The sequence below is a fragment of the Neolamprologus multifasciatus genome, chromosome 16 (genome assembly GCF_963576455.1).
Source record: "Neolamprologus multifasciatus chromosome 16, fNeoMul1.2, whole genome shotgun sequence".
Classification (NCBI taxonomy): Eukaryota; Metazoa; Chordata; class Actinopteri; order Cichliformes; family Cichlidae; genus Neolamprologus; species Neolamprologus multifasciatus.
In genome coordinates, this window is record NC_140454.1 from 32712553 (window position 1) to 32734075 (window position 21523).

Genomic DNA, 21523 nt, shown 5'->3' on the forward strand with positions numbered 1-21523 from the left:
TCCGGGTACTCCGGCTTCCTCCCACCGTCCAAAGACATGCAGCTTGTTAAGGTTAATTGGATAATCCAAATTGCCACTAGGTGTGAATGTGAGTGCGAATGGTTGTCTGTCCCTGTGTGTTGGCCCTGCGACAGACTGGCGACCTGTCCAGGGTGTACCCCGCCTCTCGCCCTATGGCAGCTGGGATAGGCTCCAGCGCCCCCCGCGACTCTGAAAAGGATAAGCGGAAGCGAATGGATGGAGTTTTCAAACTTCTCAGAGAACTTGAGATTTTTGCCATTTTAATTCTGAATTTGTCCATTTTTTTGGGGGGGGTGGGGGGGGGGGGGGTCCTTGAAGCAGTCTGTGGGTTTGCTCACAATGCAAAGGTGTGCTTGGCAAAGCGTTTGGTACCACTGTAGCGACAGTGAAGTACTGACCCCCAGTGGTGAGATGCATTTTAAATCAAAGCAGAATGTGGTTCATTTTTCTCTCATTTATTCATGTAAGTGTGCAAAAACACTGAGTTTAGAGCGTCATTAAAACAGAAACAATCTAGTTAAGGCAAAGACGACCTTTTCTGCTTCATGTTCAGATCATTTAATGTTGGGGGCATGACTCACTGCTCGTCCACCTGGACTCACACTGAGCAGCCTCTTACCAGTTCACCTGTGCAGGACTATGAGTGATTTACATGCAGGACTTGTTCTGAGTGCCAACCTGGCCAAATCCCCCCCCAAGGAATTTGGCCAGGCTTTTTTTGCCAATGAGGCAAAAGTGAAGCTTTCAGCATTCTCACAGTTGAAGTCGATGGAGCGTGATGTCTCTGAAGATTAATGAGGGGAGCTTCTGCTGAGCGAGCAAGGCGACAGGAAACATGATCAGGAGAGTACTGCATATTCTACGGATCCACCCACCCAAAAAGTGTCTAAAAAGATAAATCGCAATCCTGTTATTTAATTTTTTTTATTGAAATATAATCGACCCCTGAGGCTGGAGAAGAAGGCCACAGATTGTGCCTCGTCTAGCGCCTCAGTCTGACACAGCCAGTTAGAACACAACGGACCTGCCAAAAAACACGTTACACAACTTGTAAAAACTCCTTTTTTGCAAACCAAATGTAAAAGTTTCCACCTTCATTCACTTACAAAGTTTCAGGATGTATAAAACTGAAATCAGTTACATAATTTAAACAGAAGCTCTTCATTTACTCACAATCGCCCTTTCAGGATTCCTCAGGGATTTTGATCAACCCGAGAAAGGCAGCAATCAATAAATGTTTCCGGACAAAAAACAGATACCAGCAGGTAGTTCGCTTCGTTTAGCACGAGCCTCACCAGGAAATTTGAATGTTTCTGGGACGCAGTAAAGCAGAGATCCTTATGCCTTTTCAGCTCAGGACCAAACAGGTTTTTCATCTTGGTCCAAAATATGAGACTCAAATGTGAAGAATCTCCAAGATAAAAACAAACAAACACAGTGGGGAGCTTTTTTTTTTTTTTTTTTGTCCAGGTCTGGGACACACTGAAGTAACAGACAGTAATAAATTATTTAATTCCTTATAAAACACACAAGATTCATATCAATAATACAAAATGGTATCAAACACACATGATGCAACATTTTCAACACATTCGGTTTTTCTTCTTTTTTCCTGGAGTCTGTTGCTTCTGTAATAGCTGGAGTCCTTTTCTGGAAACTCTGAAGCATCCTTTGATCAGTAAATGTCGATCAGTACTGTCAATGTTGTATTCCTCCTTTAGCAGAGGTCGATTCCCACTTCCACGCTCAGGTGAATTTGTCATTTAATAAATGATTTTCACAGGCAGCCGTCTTAAATTCAAAACTGAATACTGCAGAACTTTTTTTTAAATACCTTTTGAATATTTTTAGTCCCATCCTAGTTTCACTCTGTTACAATCACCACGGAGGCAACAGGCACACAGCGTTACAACACCTATCAGCTCGCTTCGTTTTCCCTATTTTTACATTCAGACGTTGTTACCGTGCTCCTCGCTTCTATTACTGATTCAGAAAGAAAACAACATGCCAATAGGAAAGTGAGAAATCGTATTAAAAGTGCAAAAAAAAAAAAGATGCACTCCTTCCTTCAAGAGTCCGCATTCATCCAGAGAGCAAAGTGTCAGCTGAAACTTTAGTGCGTTAACAGTACGAGCCATTTCGTAGATTATTAAACTGTACATTCCTATCCACCGCACGACCACGAGCACCGAGTCACTGAGCGTGTTGTTGCTTCTAGCGTGCAGTTTCCCTACACCTAACCTGTGGCTAAGCTAACATGGCTTTCAGCCCTGGGAGCGCCGCGCCGCCGACACATTCCCAGGTTACCGTTTTTACCCCCCACACAGTTTTATCTTATGACGTAGTCCTGAATTCAGTGGTGCAGTCTGAACAGCCTCTAGACTGAAATAAAGTGACATCACATGGTTTTGGTTAGTGGCCAGTGCAAATCACGAAGCTCTCGTTATCCCTTATTCTATTTCATGAAGACTTTCCTGGAGAGCTTCTGTAAAACGGCACTGAATCCGTTTACATTGCCACAGTTTGTTTTTTTAATATCAAATATAATCATATTTTTCTGTAATATTTCAGCTATAAAAACACGGGAGGAAAAGAAAAGTATCAGGACAGCTGATCGTACAGTACTTAACAGATTGCACTCCTTACCGACGACGACGACTGAAGAGGCAACCGAACCAACCGTCAAACACTTAGAGACAAAGTGGCTCCTGGTGCCGTCTGTTTGCACGTGACAAACTAGTCCCGCGTAAGTGTAAACAAGGCCTTTAACAGATCGTCACGCCAACCGGTCTGAGTATTCTCTTTAACAATAAACAAACACTTGCTGATCTGCTCGTAGCATTCACTGACACATGACACGTTTCTTTCACTTGCCCTCTCGCCGCCCTCCAAACTGACATTTCCAAACCACATCACCACAATGTTCACGCTCACTATACTCACTGGGCTCACCGTCCACTTATCGACGACACTGCACAACATCTATTGTCACCACTCTCGTCTTCGTCCGCTCTGCAGAAAGAGAACAGATCCAAAGCCGGCCTATTCGGGCATCACGTCGGAGCTTTTCCCACCGGAATTGAAGGTGCGCGGGGACAGACAAACACCGCTGCTTTTCCTTCCCTTGCTCAAGAGGACAAAAGGTTCCAAGTCCAAGGTGATTCTGACCTCTGTCTTTCCCGGACAGTTTGTCGTCTTGTGCCACGTTTCATAGTAAGTTCATAAATTAGATAACTGTATTTCAGGGACGAGTACAGATGGGGAGAGGTTCTCAAAGAAAGAAGAAAAACCTTTGAAAAGGACCATATAGTGAGGGGGCAGGCGTAGCACTCAGTCCGAGGCATCGTGAGGGGCCGAGTCCAACATTTCAGATCAATTTCATCCTTCCTGGATCCATCGAGTCATTCCTCAACCAACCCCCAGTCCCTTTTGTGCTCCCGTAGTTTGACCACTGCTGGGGAGTTCCCTGACATCCAAAGGTTTGTGTGTGTGTGCGCGTGTGTGTGTGTGCGATAGATGATGGAGATGATGAGCTTGGTCACAATATGGCGCAGTGGAACCTGTGGGAGGCCGTGGAACGCTCCGCCCTCCACTTCATCTTCTTTTTCTTCTTCTGGTTCCTCTCTGGGACCTGTTGTCTGCAGGCAGCAAAAAAGAAGAAGAAAAAGCATAAACCTCTTTTTTAATTATTTGAAAGCAAAACTTTAACTTTGTACTTATACGTAATTATCTCATAAATGATCATTTTTCTCCAGCTCAGGAAATCATCATTTTAATCTCCAAATTTTACCCACAACGTCAGTTTCCCAAGTTTTACTTTTGATTTCCATTTCTGACGCTGAGTAGTGGGAATCAAATTTAAAAACAGCAGATAATTGCAACGATCACCCTAAACTAGTACATTACGCCCCTTTAATAAAACTTTTTTTATAACCTTTGCACTGTTTTTATTGAGCTCCAGGTTTGTGTGTCTAATGTTTTCCTGTTCTCATGTCTCCAGAAACGAGACAGAGCCGAGTCCACTGCTATAAAAGAACCCATAAGTCAATGCGCTGGCTGTTGCTGATTAAGTTCAGCATTTCATGAGTGCTCAGGGCAGATCATTCAATATTCTGTAAACCTCCCTGATGACTGGATGTCTAAAGTATGACCACAGGAGGGCAGTGTTGATTCATCGAGCTCCAAATGTGTTGCAAAGGAAGAGTTTTCTCATGAGTCAGCTACAAGCTGGCAAACGCACAATAAGAGCTTTCCACAAGTCTAGTAATCTTTTTTTTTTAATAAAGTGTGAGAGAACGCACTGATCTCCTGCTGTGAAACGAGCACGAAGCCCCGACACCACGAGAGGGATTACTTGTCGCTCTTCGGAGTGTTCGGCCAGACTTATAAACAGGATGTGACCACATACAAAACAAACCAAATTCTTCTGAAATTACACGGGTCAAGACAGGAAGTGGCTTTGGTCTTGTTTCCCCCCCCCCCCCCCCCCCCCCCCTTTTTTTTTTTTTTCATCCGCCCTAAAAACACTTTCACAGTCCAGCGTTGCGCTGTGTTGCGTCACTTTAGATTTATGGCCAGCTGATGCATTTTTACTGTTACTAGATATGAGATTTCAGCTGCTCCAGAGTTTTGAGGTTTTCTTTGCCGTGCTGTTTGTTATCGGTGTCTGCAGATCGGCCCAGACGCCTTTAATTAGAGCTTCATAGTCATGTTTTGGTATCGTCTATACCTCTTTGATCCAAAACCCTTTTACCAAGTTTATAATTAACAGCACCGTCACAGATGTGCAGATTAGCCATGGCATTCAAACTAATACCCCCTCCACACCATCTCACACACGCCTTTAGGACAGAGCGCTGTTGTCGGGAGGATTTTGTAAAACAAACCTCACTTCATCTTTAATGAGACGGGAACACGTCGGCGTTCCTTTGCAGGTTTAACCTGCACTCACAGTCGGTACTAGAGATGGACCGATCCGATATTACGTATCGGTATCGGTCCGATACTGACCCAAATTACTGGATCGGATATCGGCGAGAAATAAAAAATGTAATCCGATCCATTAAATATCAAAAAAGCACCTCACAAAACTTGCTACACGGCGTAACTCCGCTCATAACCGTAGCACTTAACAGCAGTGTGCATCACATGATAGAGCGGCTGTGTGTATTTGTAGCCTTGCTACCAAACCAGCATTTCATCTATGAGGACGTTTTCCCAGAGAGAAGTAAAGCAAGTGTGTAAGTTCATCTCTGAATGTCTGTAAAGCATTCCCACGTTAAGCTTAACAACCATACCTGGAGCGACTGCCTCTCTCTCTCTCTCTCTCCTGCTGCTTCAATCGTGAAACAGATCAATGATCAGCTGATCGGCTTTTCTGTCGCGAGTCCGTCTCTCTTCTTAGTTTTTGGCCCACTTCTCACCAGAAAGAGGAAACCAGCGGCTGAACAACAGCAGCATGTTTAAGCTTGATAAGCTGTTGTTAGAATTTATTTAATATTACTTTCTACACCAGGATCTTTTTCTACGTAGCTGACGGCTGGTAACTGTGCAGGGGCGGATCTAGCAAAGTTTAGCCAGGGGGGCCGATAGGGCATGAACAGGGAAAAGGGGGCACAAAGACATACTTTTCTTTCTTATTCTCATTTAAAATGTCTAGTTTTTAATAAATAATTATCTGACTCTTACACCCAAAGTTTTAATCTTGTGTAAAATATATAGAAGTCCATTACTGTATATAGTAACTGTTAAGTCTAATATACCCTAGTAAGCTATAGTACTTTTTCCTTTGGGAAGATGCCATCTGTGCAGTCTGCAGTTCTGTTGAAGAAAGATGTTGAATCTATTTAATTATTCTTGAAAAATAATTTATCTTTGTGCATTTTCCCCCTGCATCAAATTAAATTTGATTACATCGATTAAGCATCATGAGGTGGAGGGTGGTTCCCTATTTTTTTTTTTTTTTTTTTTTTTTTTTTTTTTGCTGGGAGTTTGCAACCCTATTAGTTAGGTTGCTTAAAATTTCTTCTAAGTACTCTTTAAAATACCAGAATAGGGAGGATGGGGTAGGTTTAACTTTATTAGATTGATCAGTGTTGCTGAACTATGAAATATTTTGGACGCAGCGTATTTTTTATTTTTTTTATTTATTTTTTTTTTTTTTTTACATACAGGTATAACAGAATAGCTTTAGTGTTGTTATTTATTTAAACTTGAGTATAAACTTATACAAAATGCAGCAAGATATTAAAAAAACGTTTTGTTGATTAAAAAATACACTATATCGGATTCATATCGGTATCGGCAGATATCCAAATTTATGATATCGGTATCGGACATAAAAAAGTGGTATCGTGCCATCTCTAGTCGGTACCATGATTTTTGTTCCATCAGTTTTAATGAAGTGCTGCCTTTCACACAGTGGTGACCCATCTTTACATAAAGTGCATCCCTATCCCAACATATTTATTTCAAACATCCTCAGGTTACCTTATAACACGAACCAGTTCATGAAAGGCTTTGTCCACGTTCATTGGGGGGTCCTTGGCACTGGTTTCAATATAAGTTATCTGAGGAAACAAATATGAAACATGAGCAGCTCAGTCAGGTGTTTAAGTTTACAGTAATGTGCAGTTTAAGTCTGTGATGGTTCTGAAAGACCAATAATGATTAAGTCTTAATCGCATTCAGAACTGTTGCCTGTCTAAACAGAAGAGAAGTAGCAGCTTGCAGGCCTATAAATGCCATTTGCTCATTTCCTTGAACGCTGGTCTTTTCTACCCCCGTACACGTCCTGTGTTTATTACAGACTAACATGAATAATTCAAAAACCCTGATGCTGTTTGTAGGCGGTAATAAGTCATCAGGGACACGTGCTTAAGGAAAGACTACTTACATTATGCTTTGCAGCCATCTCCTGCCCCTGGTCAGTTGTGACTTTTCTTAGGTGGACCAAGTCCACTTTGTTTGCGACCAGCACCATGGGGAAGGCCTCCCTGAGACGATAAGGACACAGAGTCGAGATGCAATGCATCGCTGTATTACTGAATATTTTATCGATGCGTACAGATGTTTCAAACAGCCTTGAATGCTTAGTCATAGGAGGATATGACTAATTCTCGCTTGCATTTTTGTATTGTATCTTTATTTATTTCAGACATATACAGAAAAAAAAACAATATATACACAACTACACATACGTGCATTTACAAATATGAATATATATGTAAATACACACACGTATGTGCTCAGATAAAACAAAAAAGAAAATAAATAAAATAAAACAGAGTCTAAATGACATGAAATGACAATTATTAGGTCTGAAATGGAGTAGGAAGAAGTATAACATACTTATTAATCCCTACCCCATTTGAAACACTAACACACTAAAAAACAGGCCATGTTTAATTTGGGATAGATCAGCTGCAGTTGAGCGCCACCAAATTTTGACAGACTCCAACTCGTTCAGTTCCGTTTCCCCCCCCATTTCCTGCGTGTGACTCAGTTTTATTTGTCAGTCACGGTCGAGAACTGACGACGACAGATTTCAGCTTTGGAAATAACTGATGTTCCGTCGGTGTGAGCAAGAGCGAGGAAAGGAGGACACCTTCATCTTCAACCGCCCTTAAATCACATGATAACCATACCCCTCAGCGTGGACCGAGTCAGCGAGAGCAAAGTTTGGTCTTTAATGAATATGATGAACTACTTCCTCTTTTGCTATATTTAACAGAGTGGTTCACACAGACTTTCAGCTGAAATTTTGGTGCTTTCCGAGACTGCTCGTATAGCTTTTGCAAACAAACCTTTTGAACTGCGTACCCTTTGTGTTCCTAAGGGCACACTAGGACAGAGACCAACTCTCTGTACGATAGCATGTGCCTAAAATGGAAAGGGGAACCTAATCGGAGGCTATATATGACATCTAAGGCAAAATTTACTTCACAACATTTCAGTTCTTTGTCTCCGTTTGGACCCAACATGACACCGACAGCCCTGACTGCACATTTATGTCACCATCTGACACAGATCTGTCTGACGGCGTAATGAGACATTTATACTGAATGAGATTAACAGTATAAATAAAAGGTTCAATAAAATAAACTACATACAACTTGCCTCCAACTTTCACACAGTGCGATCAACGTCCGTGGCACCGGTGGTTTCAAGCGTTTCTCATGATTAAATACCTTCTCAGGTTGCTTGGCACCATGTTAGCAGTAACCATCCTCTGACTGAGGACTTCTGAAACACCCCCCAGTCCAGCCAAAGCCAAGAAACAGGTTCAGTCACCAACACACTAAAAAGTGATTCTCTCCACCCAAAAAATACTATCCTCTCTGCTTTCATGTAAGACACTGTAAAAAAATGCCCACACTTTTCCAAGTGTGTTTCAAAAATGTGGCTTGTATAAACTGCCTATATATGGATAAACAAATGCCTATAATGCACTGATACAGTAAGCGCACCATGCATTCATTTCTTTCTCTGCATATGTATAAGGCTCACTGTTATGACGTAGTCAGCTAGTTACTAAAGCTATGTTTTAATAACTAGCTGCAAAACTTGCTCCAAGAGAAACAAAGACAAGAGGGGCTGCAAAGGACTTTGCAAGAATATTTTATTTTGTTGTCCAAGTGTTTATTTTTCTGCTCCTACCTGTCTTTGACCCGTAGTATGAGTTGATGGAATCGGTCAACGTGTTCAAAGCTGGCCTTGTCCGTCACCGAGAAGACGATCAGGAAGCCGTCTCCCGTCCTCATGTACTGCTCCCTCATTGCACTGAACTCCTCCTGACCGGCCGTGTCCAGTACTGTGTCCATGTCGGGACAAATGCATTAATACACTGAGAAGGGTTTCGAGGCTCTTCACTTAAATCACACAAGTACACAAAATACTCCCCGAGCATCATCTGACGCAAGGATCGCACTTTGAACATGCATATGTTCATTAAAAATACATCAGACTAAAACAAAACTGATCCACACATAAACATCCGTAATATTTAAAATGTGATTTTTATCAGAGCCACTGTGGACGTCCTGTCACTACAACATGTGAGTTTTAGTTTCATGCCCCCCCCCACCAGCACAATCGCTGCACACTGGGAGACAGACATTTGTACATCTAAGTGGGTCTGTGGGCCACTGTCCTTATCTTGAGTGCTTTCATGGCTTAGCTACACGCTTGCGTAACAGTTGCATCACAAAGTGACATTTTCTCTTTGCAAAGGTCAGAAGTTCACTTATAAAAGACTGAACATATTCAATGATAGAAAAATTTAGAAATGATCTGTTTTTCAGGTGTTTTTGCATACTTTAAATATAAATTGAGTAATTATAAAGGGAAAGGATAAAATTATGGAATTGTACACAGTTTCTCTCACATGGAAAAACCACAGCTGATGTTTTATATAAAGCTCAGTGCAGACAGCTGCCGCAGGATTGAAATTACACGCAAAAGAAGAACAATAACAAATGTTAACTTGTGGCACGATGATGGATGTGTTGTGCTGACTGAAACAAAAGGAGGAAAAAATAAGAAGCATAGAAGATTAACAGGCTGTCTGGTTCTTTGGAACTCACCGTCCAGTATGGCCCACTGTCCGTCTATTTCTGTGTGTTTAAGATACGAGTCCTCAATCGTGGGATCGTAGTCTGGCACGAAGATCTTCTGGAAAAACTGGATGGTGAGGGCACTCTTCCCGACACCCCCATCCCCCACCACCACCAGCTTGTACGTTGGCAGGTTGTCACTTGGCACGGCGCTGGTTGCCATGGCTACCCTCTACAGTGGCGGTAAAGGTGGGAAGTAGGTAGGATAGCAGGTGGCTGACGAGACGCACCTGGCTGGCTGAAATGCAGAACCAAGTAAGGGAGACGAGGGATTGACAACAGAGGGAGGGAGGGAGGGAGGGAGAACAAGCCAGAGATGTGTTAAGATTTTTATTTTTTCCCCCCCAGGCTGGTTTTACATCACCATGGAGACAGAGCACAGCCAGGAGATGTAGATCAAAGCAGAAAGAGGAAAAACAAAGATGGGAAAACTAGGGCAAGAGAGGCCAAAAGGCAGAGTTCAGCTCGGCTCACGCTGGATTATTTTCATAGCTGAGTAACAGTAAGTTCGTCCCAGAGCTGCACCCACCAGTGGAACGAGCTCAGCGGCATGTGCTCACGGGCTGAAAGCCCAAAGCAGCGACAACACAAGGTGGATTTACACATCGGTGGGTTACAGCTAGGGCTGGGTATCGTCGCCGATTTTTATAATTGATTCAATTCTGATTCACAAGCTCCCGATTCAATTTTGACTCAAATGATCAGAGTTATAATATTTCTGTCTCAGTACATGTCTATATTTTTATATCCACGTATAGAAACAAAGCTGACACGTGTGAGGTGTGAGCATCACAGCAGATGACTGTGTCAAAGTAACCGAGGATAAAAACATGAAGGCGATTTTCCTGGCCTGGCTTTTTATAGCAGATAACTATATTAAAATATTCTGCAGTAGTTAAAACAACTGAAGAAAAGCATGAATCAACATACGAACATTGAGTCACTTAAGCAGCATCAGGTAGAGCTCTCTCTCTCTCTAGACACATACACACAATCATCACAACATAGGCGAGTGCTTCCTTTGCGAGCAGCTAAAACCACCACACAGGAAAATCCCTGCCAAGCAAAATACTGGTTTCAAATTAAGAGCTTTCCTCTCAAATTCAAAAAAGAAAATGCTGTCATTCTGCTGCTGCGTGAAACAGACGACCATTAGAGTGTGCATACGGCATCTTTGTAAGCTGGCACATTTTAAATCTAAGTGGGAAGCGTTCCTGCGTGTGGTTCACAAGTCAAAACTAAATGAATGACGACAACAAAGCCACAGAAATATGACGGCTCACACACAGATGTACAGCTGGAGCTTCTAATTACTTTTTAAGAACAAAAATAAACTTCAACATTAATGGAAGAGGCGTCCGTGCTCAGTATATCAAATCATTCAGAGGCATTCTGCACTTAAACCACAGGAGAACAGCCTGTTTACTCAGTCGTAAGATTATGTGGTTCGAATCAGGCATCGCCTTGTTGCTGGAGCTTTAATATCCACCGTGCTATCTCAGTCTGTCGTGGCAGAAAGTTCAGACCACAGCTGTCCTCGAAGCTTCCAAATCTACAAAGAATGAGTCACGAGAGGAGAGCGGGAAAGCGGGTGAGAGAAATCGGAAACAGGAGTGAGGCGGAGGAAGTCGGGCCATACGAGGACAAAGTTGACAGAAATGTTGTAGTGTGGTGTTGAGTCGCTGCACAGAGAGCCGCTTTAGTTCGCTTCCTGTTTCTGATGCGTGACACTGACTGCTCTTAACTCCAGGCATACAATTAAAACGGTTTTTTAAAAATAATCTGAGCAGACAAATAATCGCACCACACTTCCTTCATGGAATTAGATCTGCACAGGCTGGAACCAACTTGGCCTCATCATTCACAACACCCAAATTACAGCCACAGTCAGCCCAGACGCCGCCAACCTTCAGTTCAACCCAGAGCCATCGTAAGCTTGGAGATGTGTGTGATAAATCTGGGGTGACCAGAAACAAGTCGATCAGAGGGACCGCTTGGCTCGAGCAGTTTGAGGACAAAGTTGGAGGAGGAAAAGATGACGAGCACAGAGAAGCTTCATGGATGTAATGAAGGAGGACATGCACAGGGTTGGTGCGACAGAGGCACATGCTCAGGACGGGTGAGCTTTAATAAATTTGCATTGCATTTTCCTCTACGTGCCCTTCCTAATGCAACCCTCCCATTTACCTGTGCTTGGAACCATTACTAGGAGTGACCAACGCCCATGAGACCGGGTTTGTGCGTCATCCCCTCCCAAACCTAGAATCTTTCACATGTCAGACAAATAACCACCACACCACGGAGCCCCAGAATTTCATCACAGGCTCTACAGGTCGCTCTTCCAACTGCTGCTTATAAAGAAAAAGCATCTGCAATCTTTTAAGAGTGTGCATGAAGATAACCTGCCAGATTCATGTCAGGAAAGAGCGTTGGAGTAAATCTGCAGTTTGATCCTGAGGGTACAAAGAGCAGGCCTTTTGAAACAGAACAATCAGAGAGAGTCGTTTTGCCAGTACCTGAAGCATGACGATAGAAAATCTTATTGTTCTGGATTGTTTTGCTGCCTCTGGACAACTCTCAGTCATTGACTCAACTATTCGTTTTTTGTATTGGGAAGCATCTGAGGAAAATTTGAGGCCATGAGTATCAAAGCTGACGTTGAACTCCAAGTAGAGCTTGTAACAGGCTAATGATCCTAAGCAAATCCACACTGGAATGGCTCAAAAGCAAAAAAAAGACCCAGTTATGAATCTCATTAGAATGTTGAAACATGAGGCACGTGCAGGAAAATCCCCACACAGCTTCAAACTTAAAGGATTTTTCCACAGGGGAAAAAAAAAAGTGTGTCTGCTGATGTTAGAAAAGCTGATTTGATGATACCAGCACCGCTAATCTGTAGATACCGAATATTTTTTTTAAAAATGAACAATTTTAAATGGGATGTACCTTTAAAAACAACAACACACCACACAACAACAACAACAACAACAAATATTATGCTTTTTGGAGGAGTTTGGGGGCGTGAGCTTTCCTCAACATAAATAAAAGAAATTATCCAAATGGTTCTTATTATTCTGATATCCTTCCAGACTCTCTCTTTGGCTAGAAATGAAACAGCTCCAATGTTCATAAAGAGAAATTTGCTCCAAGGTCATTTTATTGGTAACATTAAGTATATGAAATTTTATTGCAAAGATATTAAAACATGCACCCAAAGCCATCAAAATACATATAACACATAAAATTAAAACCAGACTTTCACATTACAGCGAAACCTGCAGATTTACAGTTTTAATTAAACTGCAGCAAGAGATAAAAGCATAAAAAAAAGAGAAACATTCACCCACTAGCATCAACACTCCTACCACCCACACACCCATTCCTCCTCCATCGTGCAGGAAACAGCTGTCAGCTGGCTAAAGTCCATCTTTTCCTGCAGCACAATGGAGGGAAGGAAGATGTTTCCTTCCTTTGCAATGCCAAGCCAGGTTAAGCAAAAAGATTTCTGAGTCAAATTCCTGATGTTAAAACAAAAAAATAAAAATAAACTCTTTAGTCGTTTAGATGTCAAAGCCACAAAATAGGTGTCTATTCCACTTTAAAAGCCATCTATGACTGAAGGAAAACAAATAACCTCATGAAGCACTCTGAAACCACAGCACACATTACAGCTGTGGTTTTTACACCAGTCATACATTTGGTGTTCTCGATGAAACCAACTCACATCTAAACCTTATCAGGTTCATCTTGATTTCACTCTTAGACTATTTGGTGGCATCTCCCTACAACTGCATCTGCTTAGAAAAACAGAATGACAGGTGACAACAGAAACCAATGTTTATTACAAACTAGCCAAACCACTTAACCCCAGCACAAAAGAGACAATTAACCCTTAACCGTCGCCTGACTTTTGGACAATAACATGCATCGAGAAAAAGAGAGTGATAACATGAGGACTAAAATGTTTGATGTGTTCAACAGAAGTGTGTTAAATTTGTAAAATAAGGACAACGTGTTACAAACCACCCAAAACAGTATCTGCTGACACTTCTGAGTTATCACTTCACTTTAAACAGACTGTACTTGTGTTTTACTCAAACCTGGCATCAGCTGCAGGACAGAGATGCTAACTAGCCAACTGTAGCAAAATATAATATAATATATGGCCGAGAAGCATTAGCATCAAAGGGTTTGTTTGTTTGTTTAAATATAGATTTGTCTGTCTGTGAGAACGTCATCTTCGACTGCTAACTTAAGTGTTCACACGTTTTCCAATCAGCTATGCGAGGCCCTTCTACTCTCCATTCTTGTGTATTTCTGAGCAGCTCGCTCACTGGTCGGGTTGTTGTTGCGACAGTCCTCCATCATCTACCTCCTCCCTCAAAACCAGTTTTGTCCTCAGAGCTGCAGAGCAGGAGGAGTTCAGGATGAGAGACTGTCTCAGTAAGGCAGCTGGTTTACTGCCTACTCGTATTAAGTAACAAAGAAGAAACATAAAAGTTGTGCTCAGATCACACATGCATTCCTCTGTGGAAAACCATCCCTGTTGTATTTATAACATTATGATTTTAGGGGAGGAATTATGCTAAGAAAGCAGTCATGGTTTATAATCCTTAAGAAATCCTAGAAGGCAGCGTTTAAGGTTTAACAATCCAACTCTAACCCAAACTCATGCCAGTTTCCCACTGTGCTACATGAGAAAGTCGTTCACTCCTTTAATAGATTCTTTCAAAATAAGACACCTTTGAGTTCTCACTTGTTCTAAAAGCATTTCCTCCCACATTCATTCCAAGTTGTTAAAAGTACACCTAACTGCACGTTACAACTACAGTTTTCGACTCATGTGTAATTCCCATTACACGAGTCCAAAAACCACAAAATTAAATCACAACAACTATGATTTCATTAAATACCCTGTGGGACACAAACAGGAGCACTCGCTCATGTCTTCACCGAACTCGGCAGCCCCAGCTGACCATAAAATGCTGTTTTCCCCCCTCATCCCTCACACAGCCAGTAAATCTGCAGCACATCTGCTTACACTCTGCTGGTGTGTGCATTTACACAGAAAATGGATGAAGCTGGTGTGTTTTTAGCCTCATATTCTGCCCTCGCAGAAAGTCTCCCTGGGCTCGAGACGTGGCTAGTTGCTGTTGGGAAAGGATCAAGGGATTTCCCTCTTCACGTGGGAACAAAGCAGCTCCATAACTCACAGAAGGAACACAGCAGTGCACGCCCCGGTCTGTACTGTACTGCTGATATCAACACTCATCAATCAGATCAAGTGTTAAACCATAATTCACCAAGTTAAACACGCGATAAAGTCCACACAGATTTAACTTATCCATTTTGAAATTTTAAATTTTGCTGAAGTTGATCAAGAATAAAAATTCTTTATGTTGAAACTAACTTTTTGTTGAGAAACAGGGTTCAAAAAGCAGGAAAAGCAATAATTCACCATAGAACTGCCCGCCACTGAATCCATCCACAGATAACTGTCCCCAACGGAGGGAAATCAGTGCCCGACCCATATTAACCATGTAATGATCTAATCGCATCAGTTTATAACAGCCAGTTATATAAAAACTTTTTGAATATAAGCTGGGAAAAACTTCCTTCAATCGTGCATGTTTGGAAAGCCATAAAGACGCCAACCAGCTGATCCGAGCACAGAGCAGCAGAGAATAAAGCAGTGCATAAATAACTGTGCGTTAAAGACAGAATATATTTTATATATTTAAAAAATATATTTTTTTAAACCCTTAAAACTAACAGCTAATAGCTGAGAATGCCATTACCTCTAATTAGAAATTACAGTCTATAATCAGTCGGCTGAAAATAACAGCAGTGTGGATCTCACCTGTTCAATCTGGGAGAGAAGGCACTGCACAACTCCCACCATTTATATTGTGTGACAGTACAAAATAATAACATCACGCTGCAAAAAAAACAAGTGCAAACAGCCAGTGAGTCTCATGTTAACACTGTTAATCCTCAAACAGGAAACGCTAACATTATTAAGGTAACGCCACAGTCCAAGGACAAGCATCACGCCGACTGGTTCAGGACATATCTGTGGCTCGAGCCTTTAATGGCCGAGCGAGCTGCTTGGTTGGTAAAATACACAGCGGTGTGTTACCTCACCACCGTCTACTTTACCAACCAAGCAGCTCGAAGGCAGAACGAACAGAGCAGAAATGAAGATGAGAGAAAAGTGAAGTTAAAGCCATGTTATAGCTGGAGGAGAACAGCGATCTGAGGTCAGCTCACAGGTTACGTTCCCACCAGTGAACTGATCCCCCCGGGTGGGGGGCCAGGGGGAGGCGAGAAGCATTTAAGGGGGTGACTGCGGAATAGTCACACAGCCAGTCATGTACACTGGGCACTTTAAAATGTTTGTGTGAGACAGACTGGGTGGGAGTAGTTGCAGTACAGGACTTTTCTGGAAAGGGTCGTGTAAGGGGTGTGGGGATGCTGGGAAGGATATGTAGTGACTGACACCATCCAGCCAGGAAGCACATGAGTAATGGTTTTCAAAAGACTGTCTCTGCCCATCAACACTAAAAACAAGCTCTGTTTTCAAGCTGAAACTGGCTCAGCACCATTTCCAGAAGAACCTTTTCCAAAACGCTGGACTCGTGCAGACGCAGCAAAAGCTGCACAGAAACAGAACGTGCAGCCTCCGTGTGGAGTAAGATGCTATCCCCAAGCCAGCGTCTTATTGCACAGCTGAGACTGCTTCAAAGTAATGATTATTTAAGCAGCAGCAGGCTTTGATAATTACACTTCACAGTCAGATGCTTTAAACTCATTCTGGCAGTCGGTGTTTCACTGTACGACTGCCTCCAACAGGAATAGGGATGGGTATCGTTTAGGTTTTATCCGATACCGGTGCCAAACCGGTACTTTTGAAACGGTGCCGGTGCTTAAACGGTGCTCAAACCGGTGCTTAAAGAATGGAGAACACAAAATTGGTCCAAAAACCTCTCATGTTCAGCTGTTTTTTTTGTAAAAAGATAACAATGTTAGCCTTTTCTGCAGCTATGGGGCATATATGGTATCACTCTTGGCTGGAAGCAGTGCTTAAACAATGGAAAAAACACACTTTGTCCAAAAACCTCTCATGTTTAACTGTTTTCCACTTTTTCTTTGGTCATTTTAGCCTTTTTGGTCAGGGTGAAGGGAGTATCTGCCATCAAACAAGAAGACAGCCGCATGTAGCTATGATGATGTTTGCTAGTTCACCTTACATGCATTAATGTAATAACGTGGTTAGCCTACTCAACGTAAATTACACATGAACAACATTAAGCTACTCACGCAGAGAAGAACGGCTGCTGCTGCATCATCATCCTCATCATTTCTGCTACACTGGCAGGGCTCCGGGTCGATAACAGGCACCACACGCGCAGTAGATGTGCTCGGTGTGAGGTCTCACAGCAAGCTATCAAATACGGCGCATTTCTCGGCTTTAAAAAAAACCGCTATGTCGCCAGGTGTTTCATCGGATTTGAGGTGTTACCTCCTTTGACAGTATCACAGTATCAGCTTAAAGCACTTGTTGCAGCTGCTGAGTTTGCATATTTTGCTGTGAAGTACAGCCAGACTTTTGACCGCTTCGTCTTGGGCATTTTAATCTGTAGCTCTGCTCTAAAAGAACGTACGCACCTGGCCCCGCCTACTATCCTCGGAAACGTAAAATGATTGGCTAGAATCTAAAGTGTATCACAGCTCAGGAAAAAAAAGCACCGAAATAAAGCACCGAAATGTGCGCTGCTTTTCGGTCTGGTTACTACCGTTTATGTCAGAACCGATGCCATCATGGCACCGGACACCGGTACCCATCCCTAAACAGGAACACATCAATCAAAGTCTCCCGCCTTCGACGCATTTCCTCCAGTAACACGTTTCACGCTCAGATCTCCAACACCCCACGGCTGAGAGGACAAAGTGCGAACAGCTCGCTAAATGACTAATCACATGATTGCAGGTCACAACCACTTAGCAGCCTCTGGTCTCAGAGCATTGTTGGTGACCCTATTTAAACACAAACTGCATAAACAGATGATGTGCAGCCTGAAAAAACAAAATAATCCATCAATTTTCAACAATGTGTGTCAGTTTGATCCAGAGTCAGTCACTCCCAGAACAGAGACATGCTCCTGTCATAAATCAAAGCAGCTCCGGGGCACGGCGGCTTGGTGTTACCATAACAGAGCATGCAAACTGCTGTCAGGGAGCAGCTTTAAATGTGGATGTTTGCAGTGCGTCTTTGTATTAGAAGAAAGATTAACTTTTCAAAATGCTTTTAAAGTTTGTTTGGTTTTTTTAAATATTTGATCACGCAACAGTTTTAGAGGTCACTACACTGCATACAGCTCATGAAATAGAAGGGCGATCTCAGAAACACATTAAACATAACGTTGTCTGTGCTTTGTGATGAAATTTGTCAATATAAAATGAGAGTATCTGTGACTATAATGTCACCGCCCATCAGTTAGTTAAGTCCTGTTGTGCAACCTCACGAGTGTTTTCAACATCACCTTCTTGAGGTTTTGAAATCATATGACAGAGCAGGGAAGTGCTTCAAATAAGACTGGGGAAGTGTGGCCCAGGTAAGAACTAAACTGGTTTGGGAAGAGTCATTACATCCCCCATTTACCAGTAATACCTTATTTGCATACCTCACATAGTAAAAATGATGGATAATCTGCAAATAATGCAGATTACAGCCTCAATAAACTGCATAAAATTGTGATTTTTATTTTAATTGTGCAATTCTTCCGTTAAATCATGAGCATAAAGAGAAACTCGGGCTTGTTTTTACACTCGTGTAGCTCCCGTTTCTTCTCTCTCAATACGACTTAAAGTGTGTGGTAATCTCTGCGCTTCAGTACAGGTGCATCCATAAATCAGCACATCTCCAGAGGCGTGCTTTTCCTGCAAGACTCGATATTGTGAAATAATAAAACATCCACGAACAAAAATACAGACAAAACAAGTTACTTTCCAAAGGTTTTGTTCACTTCCAAGTACTTTTTTATTCTTTGTCACTCAATTTTATTAAATCCACTGACATGGAGTGCCCACAAGTATTTGGACTTGTCTTTAACACACACACACACACACACACACTAACACATACTAACACACACGAAAGCTAAAAGAGGATTGTCTTTCATTTCAGGAATAAATCCTAGTTAGCTTTTTTTTTGTGGAAGCTGTGATGGTGATACTGTACATGCACACCGCCTCCTCACTTTTACAGTCTCTCTCTCTCTCTGTTCTTTACAACTTGGTGGCCACACACAGAAAACAGCGCTGTGTATTTTTATCCTTAGAGAAACAATGGAGAAACTTGTAGTTTCTGTCTCAGATCTCCTTTAAACGGCTGCTTGGTTTGTGATAGATCAACGCATCCTAAACTTTGAATATGTTGCAAAAGCACCTGAATGCGCTTATTTCGAACACTGAATTTAAAGACAGAGGATCAGGCAGGAGGTGGCTGATGTTAGCTGATGTGATATATTTATTGCATTTTCAGCATTTTCTTTTCATTTGATTTTAGTTAAAAGTAAATAAAATACAACCAACTGTTGAGCATAGTTCAACCTTCTGAATTCTGACCTAAGTGACTTTCAAACTTTATGCTGAAGAGACACCAAAAAACAACTGCAACGACATCCATAACAATTTCGTCTCGTCGGCCGAGGGCACTTTTGAGCGCACCGCCTACGATGACTTTGTCTTGCAGTAAGCTCCAGTAGCATATAACCTGCACTTTCACACACACAAGTTGCTCTCGGAGAGCTCTGACTCTTTAGCTTGCATCAGTTCACTCAGCCCAGTAAATGAAACCCTCAAGCAGAAGTCTGACCTGACAGTTGTGTGTGTGGGTGATTTTGGTCTGAGTTTTCTCTACGGAGTCAAGTGACCAGCTACATCCTCATTATGGCCTTTCATGCACTTTGTGCAGTTGCAATCATTTGGGAATCACTGCTGGACCTCATCAAGCATGAAGGATACCATCTCAGTACATGACGGGGACATGTAGGCTGTGAAGTCCCACATAAAGCTGGACACCCGCTCACTCTAGTCTGCAGCCATCTGAATGTAATTTACCTGCATGAAACGTCACAACACTGTTCAGAAAAAGTCAGAAGAGCATCCAGCACTGTGCCCACCATCACCACCATCATCATCCTCATGAGGAGCAGGGGGAGATGGAGAAAGAGAGAGGAGAAGGGTTTGGCCTTTCTCTGAAGTTCTGATGAAAAGATAAAGAGGGATCTGTCTCCAGACAGCCTAATGAACTGATGATTTCACTTTGCTATTAATAGTGGTGTGTGTGTGTGTGTGTGTGTCTGTCTGGTGCTTCTGAATGATCTCATCCTATGATATGATGTATGAAGAACCTCTCTGTTCTCTCTGTCCAGCAGTTAAATCTGCACACAATTTCTGCCTCACAGCCGGACACCACTGTGTGTGTGTGTGTGTGTGTGTGTGTGTGTGTGTGTGTGTGTGTGTGTACACAGCTGCTGGAAATAAAGAAATAGAGTAAGAGAAAAGGCAAACACTGTGTTTATGACTCTTCCCTGCTGGAAATGTCTGACACACAGAGCCAGGGCCTGCCTGAGTGTGAGGACGCCGACAGTAACCGCCCCTGAATAACGGATTTCGGCTGCTTCATCCTTTTCTTCAAGTTTGCACTGAAAAAGGAAATTCCGCAAATGTGATGCGGTAGGTCGTACGCTCGTTTACAGCGAGCTAATCCCCGCAGACCGCCTGCCGTGCTGTCATTACTCGAAGTAATCCTGTGGCTGTTAGCTAGGCTACAGTAAGTTGGTGGCTTTCGCGTTAACGGCAGATTTCACCCGCGGGAACACCGACGCCCGCATTCACGACCTCTAGTGCCTCACACTCACCTACAACGAGCTTCCCTCTGGCGCAACGGCGACGTGTCCTCACACCGACATGTTTCTCCTCATCCTCCAGCTCGACTTCAAACCACCGCCGCCCTTTCGCCTCAGACTGGAGTGAACTGCCCACATCTACGAAACAATACGCCGAGTAGCTAATCTTTGTATTGCAACAGCTGATGCTAAAAATAGATGCGCCCCCGAAGGGGTGGACAATGGTTTTACTGTTGAGACGCGAAAGGACTAAATGTTGTTTTTCAGTGTGATATTAAATGTGTGTTCACGATTATTACAAAAATATAAGCCCTCTGTCTTTTCCCAGGGTGTGTTTCTGGTGTTAAAATGTATAAAAACCACGAGGCAGTGACGGAGTACCCCCTTTTTTACTGAAATGGACTGTTCCCTTCTTCAGCGGAATCGTTTAAAGGGCTAGTCCTGTCAAACTGACCGTTCCTAATTTAGGGGAAGTCAAACGGATTAATTAGAGGACTGAGTGTTGATGTTGAAGCTTGTTCGGGATTGTTGGGGGTCTAATTCGCTTATACGTCCACGTATGTGGGCCTATATAATATAGTTATATAGAGTAAAATATAATTTAATGTATATATAAAGTATTAATAAGCATTAATCATGAAGCAAGGTTTCAAATATAAGACCTGAGGGCCAGAATCGCACAATTCTTTGGACAATGTGAATCACGATATAATTTTTGGACATCGAATTGTATTTTCGTAAGGTTTGCAGCCTTTTCTCCTCATGAAGACCTCCCCCGTTCCCATTCATACTACACTAAAATAGAAATACACGACCAATGAAATGACAGAAAGTTCCCGTTTGTCACTATCTGCTGTAGAAAATTCTGATTTTCACAGCAGATTCACAATAACTTCTTTTATTTACTACAGCAGTATTTCTCTATTAAGCAAAAAGAACTGAGATGCACTGTTGAAATTACACTTTTTTCTTATA

At 42.4% G+C, this 21523-nt stretch overlaps 1 protein-coding gene across 2 annotated transcripts; it reads right to left on the reverse strand.

Annotated features, from left to right (window-relative positions):
- Window positions 1-1514: 1514 nt before the first annotated feature.
- On the reverse strand, window positions 1515-20729 carry LOC146501122 (ras-related protein M-Ras). 2 transcript variants are annotated; one of them, XM_085136044.1, is made up of 6 exons: window positions 20561-20729; window positions 9606-9873; window positions 8680-8833; window positions 6917-7016; window positions 6511-6590; window positions 1515-3659 (listed from the first exon to the last, which is right to left on the reverse strand). In XM_085136044.1, the coding sequence occupies exons 2-6, from the start codon at window positions 9796-9798 to the stop codon at window positions 3560-3562; spliced, it is 627 nt and encodes a 208-aa protein (XP_084992170.1). In that variant the 5' UTR covers window positions 9799-9873; window positions 20561-20729; the 3' UTR covers window positions 1515-3559. The 2 variants fall into 2 exon arrangements, with proteins under 2 accessions (XP_084992170.1, XP_084992171.1); XM_085136045.1 differs by having other exon boundaries at window positions 1515-3654; window positions 6506-6590; window positions 20561-20728.
- Window positions 20730-21523: the final 794 nt, after the last annotated feature.

Bases quoted from the DNA above. Each gene is read 5' to 3' on its own strand.
- LOC146501122 (XM_085136044.1), bottom strand. From the start codon at position 9,798: ATGGCAACCAGCGCCGTGCCAAGTGACAACCTGCCAACGTACAAGCTG. The intron at 8,834-9,605 runs GTGAGTTCCAAA...ACATGGACACAG, and splicing joins ACAGTGGGCCATACTGGACG to TACTGGACACGGCCGGTCAG. The intron at 6,591-6,916 runs GTAAGTAGTCTT...TTGTTTCCTCAG, and splicing joins AGATGGCTGCAAAGCATAAT to ATAACTTATATTGAAACCAG.